Raw genomic sequence first — 9,946 nt, 5'->3', positions numbered from 1 at the left:
GCCCTAGGCAGAGGACCAGGTCACACAGGCAATCTGGAAATTCCTTGGTTTCTGCTGCTGCTAATTGCAACGTTGATATGTGGAGAAATGAACAACTAGGAAATAGAGCTCACCTCACATTTCAAAATATCCTCTTATTAAACGACATCACACACATCCCATATACACTGCAGACAGACTCGGCATCTCTGGAGATGGTTCTGATTTTGGAGGTGTCTCCCAGGTGGAATCCATTTCCAAGGCACTCAGACCAGGGCCCTCTGCCTTTCTTCTGCTTCTAGTCTATATGCCATCAGATGTTTTTTGGAGTTTAAGTTGACAGATAAATGACACTTGTATTCATCTTTTTTTTTTTCACTTGATTGAAGATTTTCTATCAGGAGTCTAATTAGAAGAATTGCCAGCCACTCCCCAGTCCAACCAAAATAGAATCTTCTTAGATGGGATCTGGACAGCTATTTTTTGCTTATAGTCATTCCAACATATAAGGGCCACTGCATCGGAATAGTGTGTCACTTGTATTTCTCCAAGTTACTTGATTATCTCCAAAAAATCTGCTTTAATGTCCTTGACATTTATGGGCATAATTTGATCAATGTTATAAATAAACATTGACATTTTAAAAAATATTATTTAATGGCATAAGTTTATCAAGAGAAGATGGGCTGGATACAAAGCCAGGCCCTTTGTAAATGACCTCGTATTCTACAAGTTCACTATTCTAGAGTTCCATCATTGGACTAGGCAAGTAATGGTCACATTTCATCATCTCTGCCTTTCTATCATTGTAAAAAATACAAAATATCTAATTAATTTACAATTGTAACATATTGTTTTGTTTTAACTGAAAGTCTCCCCCTAACCCCAAACAATCTTTGACATGATTTGTTAAATCAAACCAAAGCAAAATTTAGGACTATATGTGTCTTCACCTGTGAAGTTCCCAGAGTCCAGCAGAGGGCAGCACTGAGACGGGGAAAATTCGCTGCTCTCCTGTGGAGGCTCCTGGGAGGCAGATCATGGATGAGATATTGTAGAACTTGGATAGAAATTACAACAAATAGCTAAATTGGAAACCGATGTCATGCTCTGTTGTCCTTTTCTCTGTTACCTCGTACCTGACCTGAAAAGACTAAATTCACAGAATTTGAGGTTTGTAGTTTTTTTTTTTTTTTTTTTAAATACCTGGTTTTTTGTTTTGTTTTGTTTTGTTTTTACATTTCTACCAAGAGCCAGACATTTGGATAAATGTTTAAAGAAGGAATGAACAAATGTGTGGATGTCTGCTGAGAGTCAAAGATTTTGGAAAGGTGGAGTTTATTTACTGTATGAATATTCTGCCCCCAAAGCCTTGCTCTGAAATGTAGTGGATTCTGTCACCCTGGATGTATATGGCAGCAGTCTGGGTTATTTGGCTGAAATATCACAAAGCTAATTTAGACATCATAAGGGGACTGAATAACGTGTAAGATCACTTCCAAACTTCAGAGCCTAGAACTCTAGGAGACGGCAGTCCAGGGAAGCCAAAGGAGTGTCCTGGTCTCCCAGCCGAGCAGCTCCCTCCCGGGCTGTGAGTTGACCTAGAATATTCCAACTTGATCTGAGGACCCCAGATCAAAGCTACACCTTGCCTTGAAGACTCAGCCTGCTGGTGCCAGTGCACTGAGGTTGGAGTCTACCAAGGAGAGACCCATCTGCAAGAAGTTGCTGGACCAGTTTGTGGGCATCTGTAATCTGAGAGCTGAGTCTCAGGACTTCAGATAAAAGAGCTTGAACTCAAACTAGATCTGGCTTCCAGGTCCCACCAGTCCCCCAGGAGTTCTGGGGAAGAGAAGAGTTTTGGGTCATCTCACCTTCAGACAATCAAGCCGTGGGGACAGGACCTCAGGCTCTGGGCTGGGACCTGGGAAGCCCTTCAGAGGGATACGGAAAAAAGACCTCACTTGCAGAGAGCTGCCGTCCTTCCATGATGTGGCTCTATGTTTTGGTCATCCTGGCTTCTCTTGCCACAGGCACAGCTTGGGGTGAGTCGTGAAATATAAATACTAAGGGGTACTTTGGAGAACCCTACACCTGGGCCGAGGAGGGCTGAGATGCTTACAGGACGAGGCTTGCAGGTCTGGTTCTGCACCAGTGTTCGCTCACTGAACTAGGACTTGGAGTAGCCCGGCGCAGCCAGCCCCAGCCTCCCAGAGATTCAGGGAAGAATAAGCTCCCTAAGGATGCTGCTGCAGGTGTCAGGTGCAGGAAGACAATGAGATAACCCCGGGCCTCACAGGCAAGGACACAAGAGCTCAGTTTACTGTTTCCTTGATCAGTGGTTGAAATCTGGTCAGATCATGGAGAGTGGTTTAGTAGAGTATTAAAAATATCCACCCTGGGGCCAAGGGCAGGTCTGAATCCTAGCTGAGCACTTCTGAGCTGGGTGTCCTTGGGCAAGGTCCTTAACTTTGCTGTGCCTAGGTTATCTCATCTCTGAAATGAGAATGTCAGGAGTCCCCACCTCACTGGGCGGTTGTGAGGATGAAACGGGTGGTTCTTTCCAAAACTTAGGATGGTGCCTGTTTTAGAGAAGCTTCTGGTAAGGAAAGGGTAGATATAAAGGAGTTGATTTAGAACAGAGTATATTCATAGGAAGTCTGAAGTATTGTAAGGCCAACGTACCAGGAGTCTGAAAAGGTAAGTGGTTATCTATAGTTTCCAAGAAGAAGGGACTTACCTCTGGGGTTGGGGACACAGAGGAAAGCACCAGGGTCAATCAGGAGGCACAGAGGTTGAAGTGGCTGTAGGACTGATTGGTTTGGATAATTTCAGGGACCCCCCAGGTGTCGGGGCTGTCCCTGGTTGGGTGGTTCTTGGCTCTGGGCGATTAGGACAGGCGGATACCGACCCAGGGTGTGAGAAACAGATACAGGAGGTGGGTGGTGGGCTCTGGATGGGTTGGAACCTAGAAGGGAGAATCCCCAAGCGTTAGAGACAGAAAATTGTAGTCTTCGTAAATGCAGGGCTACCACAAGGGACCTCAGTATAGCTTTGTGCCATTTTATCAATTGAGAAATGGAGATGCAGAGGGAGATTGCTTTAGTCAGCATTTTATCCGTGTGGCCAAGATACCCAACAAGAACAATTTAGAGGAGGAAAATTTTATTGGGGGCTCATGGTTTCAGGGGTCTTGGTCCATAGATGGCCAACTCCATTTCTCTGGGCCCCAGGTGAGGCGCATATCATGGGGCAAGAGCTCAGAGGAGGACAGCTGCTCTGATCATGGGGGGCTCATGAAGCAGGGGTGGGGAGAAGGCGCCCACTCCCAGGCACAACCTCCAGTCCCACCTGCCTGCAGGCACCACCCGACCAGCCCATTCGAACTAGGGTGGACTGATTAGGTTAAAGCTCTCCGTCTAACTATTTCCCTTCTGAATGCCCCTGCAGTAACAGGGGGACAGCTCATGGCCAAACCATGACAGATCCGCACTCTCCCAGAGAAACCTGAAACATCACGCCCGGCCTTCCTCTGGCTGCTGATGCAGGCTCCGCTCTGCACATCAGTGCCCCGACAGCCCAGGCCCCATCTGGATTTAACTTTCCCTGGACGTGCAACACTGTGAGAGTCCTAGGACTGAGAATAAAAAGGAGGGGGAAAATGCAGACCAAAATAGGAGTGGAACATTCCCTTACCCAGGGTTCCCCCGGCAATGCCACCTGATGTCCATCTTTAGGGAGCCCATACAGCCTGCTTCCAGTTCCCGTGTCCTCATCCGTAACGTGGCCATGTGAATACCTACCTGGCAAGGTGCGGATTGTTGGGTGTTTTAGGATCACCTTAAAGGAACAGGAACCCAGTTCAGTGCTCAGTATGTGCACATTCCACGGAACATCTATGGTAACTAGTGTTCCTCCCCTTCTCCTTTAAGACTCTCACTCCATCCAACCAGTTTTTCCTCCTGGGCAATGTGGCTTCTGCCCACTTCATCTGGGCTGAAAGTTCTCACTGGTCGGACGCAGGTCAGACCTAGTGTTTCTGCTCAGACTTCACCTTCCTTCACCTACTAGAAGCAGCACCCAGCCCTCCCCCTGTCCTCCCTGACCTCCTGGGGCTTCGCCCTCCTCCTGCCTCCTCTCTGGTGGGTGCTCCCACTCTCAGCTGAAGCTGCCTCTGGGCTTCACCCTCATCTCCTGCCCTTCCCTCACCCTGGCCCCTGCAGTGAGGGTGTGCACTCTCACCTCCGGGGGGATGACCCCCTGCCTCCTCGCGCACCTCCTTGCAGTCTTAGGGGCCCACATCCTTCGACATCTTACTACCTGGACAACTCACTTACTTCCCAAGGATGAGCCCATCTAACACGCAGCCAGAATCACACACCCACTTGTTAGTCTCCTTTCCCTCTTGTGGCCCCCAGATCTTTGGCCACAGGAAGACCATTTTCTTCAGAACTCCTTGTAGACATGACTGTATTCGTAAAATCGTTCTTCTAATTCTCTAAAGGTGTCTCAGTGTAGGGGATTTGGACAGAATAAAGAAAAAGTTCGCCTTCAGAGCCACCACCTGGGGGCATGTTGCTGTCCCCTGACTCTGACTTCAGACAGGGTTCTGTCCTGATAATCTCAAGATCTCAGGGTCAAAAAATTGTAAGTCAAAACCCCAGAGGTGTGAACGATGCAAGCTGGGAACTGTCTGTCCATGGGTCCCGTGAAAAACACCTCTTGGTGTTATTTGTAATGTTTAGTAACGACAACAACCAACCTAAATGTTCATAGTAGGGAACTGGCCGTCAGTGCCATGAGATGTGGATGCTGCTGTGTAACCTGGCTTCTTCGTAAGGAGTCTTTCCGAGCTGGGTGGGGTGGTGCAGGCCTGCAATCCCAGTGGCTCAGGAGTCTGAGGCAGGAGGGTCACAAGTCCATTCAGCCTCAGCATCTTAGCAGGGCCCTACGCAGCTTAATGAGACTCTCTCTCTGCAAGTCCCAGCTGCCTGTGATCAGAAGACCTGGCTCCCTCTTCTCCCTCCTGCAGCCCCTCCCTGGTCCCCCACCAGGACGTGGCCTCTTTCTCCCCAGAATCAGGTCAGGTACGTCTGTGGCCCCTTCTCCCCACAGGGTCAGCCCTCCTGAGAACAGGGCTCCCTCTTGTTCATCCTCTAAACCAGCTCAGCATCGGGACCCTAGTGGTTCCAGAAGGTTCTAAGAGGGAGGACAACATTCTCAGAAGCTCTCCTGTTTTCGCCGACTTTTGCCCGAATGCATTTAGACCTTGATTCCAATGGACTTCCTCTACCAGAGCTTTGGGTCAGGTGGGACACTTTCCTCATCCCTCTTTTGCCAAAGAAGAAATCAGACTAGAGGGTCTAGGTCACTGGCTCATTGTCACTCGCTTAGAATGTGGCAAAGCCCACCTGGAACCCAGGACTAGCATTTCCCCCTCCAACGTCCTCATTTGCTACCCAGGTCAATTGGAAGAAAAGCTCCCGCCGCCCGAGGTGGAGACCCTACAGGGCAAAGTCAAGGGGAAGTTCGCAACTCTGAAAGGATCTTCAAAGCCTGTGTCCATTTTCCTGGGCGTCCCTTTTGCCAAGGCCCCTGTTGGACGCCGGAGGTTTGCTCCCCCAGAGCCTGTGGAGCCCTGGAAGGGTGTGAAGGACACCACGTCCTTCCCTCCCATGTAAGTGACGTGGCTTGTTTCGTGTTTGACTCTCGATGCTGCAGTGAGGGGTGGAGGCCGTCCCCTGCTTGGCTCTGCTTTATCCTGGAATCCTCCAGAACACGGCAGACCCTGAAGCCTTCTGGACCTCTCGGAGATTTCTAGAGCCCTTTGTTCAGCACATAGTTCCTGGGCATCTATTGCATTCCAGGCCCGTGTGGGTCCCTGGGCTTCCAATCCCAGGCGGGGAGAGAGACAGAGAATGAATAATATGCACGGTAATAAATGAATTGGGTCACACGTGAGAATAGGATTCGTGATTGGTGCTTTGAAGAAAGCACAGCTGAGCAGAGGAAGAAGCAAGTAGCCACCTGTGTCTTCTGTCTTGAACCTCGTGGCTGGGCCTGGGTACGGGAAGGTGAGGGATGGAGCATAAGTAGGCACACGGACATGGCAACTTCTCAACTCCCGGGCAGTTGTGTCTAGATCCCTCGGAAGGGACAGAACAGTGGCTGGTGTGCCCAGGAACCCTGTCTAGCTGGGCCCAGAAGGCCAAAGTCTCCGACTGGCCTCACAGATCAAGCATCTCACTTCCATAGATCATCCTCTTCCCTCCTCCCTTTCTTGCTATCTTTCTTTGTGGTTAACTGGTTTTCTCTAGCAACATCTTTTGTTTGATCCCTTGCTTTTTCTTTTTGGCATATCTGATACACGTTTTTGCTTTTTAGTTACCATGAGGCTAACAATAAATATATTAAACTGATAAGACCCTAACTTTGATCACAAAGAAGACAAACCAAGAAAAAAACTCAACATTTTAACTCTGTCCCCATTTTGCAATTTTTTTGGTCTCACACAGGACATCATTTTTTGTCTTGCTTACATAGCATCACTACAATATTAAAATAATTATAATTGCATATTCACTTTCAACAGTGATGTTTTCTTGTGACACGCTACCATCCTTTTCTGTCAATGTAAAGAATCCCTTTAGCATTTCTCGTCGGAAAGTTCTGGGAGCAATGAATTGCCTCAGTTTTATTTCTCCAGAAAATGCATACCGGAATTCCCTCGTATGTTCCGTGCTGCATTGTTTCTGACCTTTGAGAGTTTGATTCTAACGTCTTAGTGTAGTTTTATTGGGTTGAATCAAATGCATAACCTTTGGCCTTCCTGTACCTGGAAGTTAACATCTTTCCCCAGATTTGGAACATTGTCTGTTAGAATCTCTGCAGTTTGTCTTTCTTACCTCCCTCCTGAACTCTAACAATCTGAGTATTTGGTCTTTTGAAGTTGTACCCTCGATCTCATATACTTTCTTCCTGTGTTTTTACGTTATTCATTGTATTTTTCAGCTTTAGATTTTCTGGATTTTTAAAAATTTCAATCTCCTTGTTAAATTTCTCTGATAAATTTATGAATTGTTTCTTGATGTTTTCTTGAAGTTTGCCTGGCTCCTGTAAAACAAATAAACAGACAAACAAACCCCCAGCCATTTGGAATAATTCCTGGGAGACATTCCACATCTTCATCATTTCAGGGTTGACCTTTGCTGCCTCACTTTGTCCATTTGTGAAGGTCCTATTTCCCTCAATGTTCTTGATGCTTGGGATCATGTTTCAGTGTCTACGCATTAAAGGGTTATTCATTCCTAAGTACATTCATTAAGTACATTGAATGTTGGGTTCCCTGAATCTGTGACAGCTACAACCGTCTGAGCAACAGCTCGCACTCAGCCCAGGTTTGCCATGAACGTCACAGGGCTGCAAATTTGCTGTGGCTTTCCAGTCCCAATGGACACAAGCAAGATGCAGGAGGGTACCCAGGGAGAGCTGACCTATTCTGGAAGCCCGTCCCAGTCGCCAGATAGGTCCACACCCTAGCACCTCTCTGCACAGGGGGACAGCTGCCTGACTTCAGAAGGAGCAGCAGGAGCCTGGAGTGGGCCACTGGACTGCCATGATGCAGATGCTGGCAATCCCATCTCATTAGATCAGATGGTGCCTGCCCCCCAGCGGTGTCCTGAACAGGTACAATAGTTGCTTCACTGCAGCGGGAAGGGCCAGAGCTAGGACAAGTCCCCCTTGGCATCTGCTGTTTGATGGGAGGAAGAAGCCAAGGCCTTCCCACTCTGCATGGTCTTTGAGCCCCTACCCAAGATTTCCACCAGGACCTCAGAGAGCTTCTCCCTATCTCAGTGTCTCGAGTCTGGTAGTGACCACTGCATCTACAGGATTAAACCATCCAGTCAAAGGCCCCATCCAGACCTAGGACGATCTTGTTAGATGTATGAACCTCAGGGACCCTTCCTTCTGTCCTCCACAGGTGCTCCCAAATCACGGAGAAAGGCCCAACGCTGTCTAAAGTCTTCAGCAACAAATTTCCTTCCTCCTCTCGTAAGCACTCTGAAGACTGTCTTTATCTAAATATTTACAGCCCTGCTAACCGGAAGAGCAAAGAGCTGCTGCCGGTAAGCAAGAGATGTCCCACCCGACGGGTCACCACGTGGGAATTCTAGCCCCAGCCTCCCCCAGAGAGAGACGGAGGCAGCTCTCAGCACATCCATCCCAGACCAGGCCTCCCTGCCCCCGCGTCTTCATGATGAAAATTTTGCTGTAATCTGAAATGCACTCCTGAATTTTTTCAGGTTTTCTGACAGTCATAGAAATAGTGACCACTCTAAGTTGCTAGCTGGAGAGCAACGAAGACATGATTTTCAATAGAATTAAAGTGCAGAGAATCTTAGGGAAAAGACAACAACCCAAGACACCATCCTTACAGACACAGAGACTGAGGCCCAGATGGAGGAAGGGAGGTCGCACGCTAGGGCTCACAGGTCCAGAGAGCAGGTCTTCTGGTCTTCAAAGCAATGTCTTTGAACATGGGCTAGGAAATCAGACAAGTATGTGCCCTCTCCCCAGCACTCCAAGATCCGTGTGGGAAACCTCCCATGACAGAGGTGCCGGAGGCAGAGCCCGGACAACCTCAGGAACACTTTCCTTGCCTTAGGCCAATCATCTGGGGTCTCCTCGAAGCTCATCTCCCTCCCTAAACTTTGGTGCAGACTGATGTCCAGAGTAACGTTCAGTGAGTCAGCATTTCCCAGCCAAGGAAGAGCCAGAGGTGGGGCAGCTGCCAGGGGCAGGTCAGAGTGGGGGGGGGGTCTGCTGGGGGGGAAGAAAGGGCAGTGTCAGTGCCCAGTCCCCCAGGAAAACAGGAAAACCCTGACGTTGTTCCCAGGGGTGGGGAGGCGGTTGTGAATTGGAGACTAGAAGTCAGTCTTACGCAAGGTACAAGGTGGATTGAGACTTGGGCTTAGGGGGAGCAGGGGCACGGCGCCTTGCCCAGCAGCCCCTGCCCTCCAGGTCTTGCCATCTGGCGGCACCCACGTCCTGGCCTCCTCAGCCTGTCTGTGCTGACCTGTCCTTGAACTCACCTTCACTCAGGTGACCCCGACCCAGTCCCTCCCTGGGGACAGCAGGATCAGAGGTGCAGGAGAAACAGGGCTCTGGGAGCCTGGAGGCAGGAGACCCCCCAGCTGTGGACACAGGGTCTAGATCTCCAGGGTCTGGGTTTGGATCCTGGGTCTGCCTTGTCCTGGCTGAGAGTCTTGGGCAAGTCCTCCACCTCCCTCAGCCTCTGCTTCCTCTCGTGGGAAGAATCCCGTGTGAGTGTTAATGATGGCGGTCGGGCTTCATCTCAGGGCTGGCTGAGTGCACAGAGTGAGCCTCCTGGAACATAGGTCAGAGCTGCAGCGGGACCTTCCTCCTGCCCTAAGGGCTGGCTCACTGTGCTGTCCAGTGGGCTGCAGGGAGTCAGGCAGCTCCACTCGTGGGCCCTGGGGCTGCCGGGACCAAGTCCCACTTCTACCACTTACTCCTGCAGCTTCTTAGGCAGGTGAAGTGCCTCGTTTTACTGCCAAACAGAACCACATTAGGACTTACTTGTGCACATTATGGGTTCTTTTTTCTCTAGCAATATCACATTATTTCACTCACTCTCATTTCTTCCCTGCTACATGAGCTCTTTAACGAAACAACCATGAATTTTGAGTTGTGTGCATGCTCAATTCTTGGCCCAGTCATTGGTCCACAGAACGTTCTCAGATAATGTCTCAGCAATGACTGAAGGCTTCTTGGAGGAGGAGAATGTGAGCCTGGGCTTGATAGGGAGAAGGTGGCTTTGGATGTGCAGAGGTGGCCGAGGGGTGGCACCCTAGAAAAGGGCTCGTGCCTGCTTCTTAAGACAGTCGTCCCTGCAGAGGGAGGTTCAACCCCACTGGAGTTAACTGAGATGCAGCTGAAGTTCAAG

The 9,946-nt window shown here is 49.4% G+C and overlaps 1 protein-coding gene across 1 annotated transcript in view; it reads left to right on the top strand.

Annotated features, from left to right (window-relative positions):
- Nucleotides 1-1,969: 1,969 nt before the first annotated feature.
- Nucleotides 1,970-9,946, top strand: part of LOC143383218 (liver carboxylesterase 1-like) — a 30,681-nt gene continuing 22,704 nt past the window's right edge. The window contains exons 1-4 of the mRNA XM_076837560.1: nucleotides 1,970-2,028; nucleotides 4,008-4,014; nucleotides 5,460-5,656; nucleotides 7,961-8,105. Of these exons, the coding sequence (XP_076693675.1) occupies nucleotides 1,970-2,028; nucleotides 4,008-4,014; nucleotides 5,460-5,656; nucleotides 7,961-8,105 (408 nt within the window). The remainder of the gene's footprint in view (nucleotides 2,029-4,007; nucleotides 4,015-5,459; nucleotides 5,657-7,960; nucleotides 8,106-9,946) is intronic.

Source organism: Callospermophilus lateralis, chromosome 18 (assembly GCF_048772815.1).
Source record: "Callospermophilus lateralis isolate mCalLat2 chromosome 18, mCalLat2.hap1, whole genome shotgun sequence".
Classification (NCBI taxonomy): Eukaryota; Metazoa; Chordata; class Mammalia; order Rodentia; family Sciuridae; genus Callospermophilus; species Callospermophilus lateralis.
Note: the sequence above shows the minus strand (reverse complement) of the source record. Positions and strands in the feature narration are given on the sequence as shown.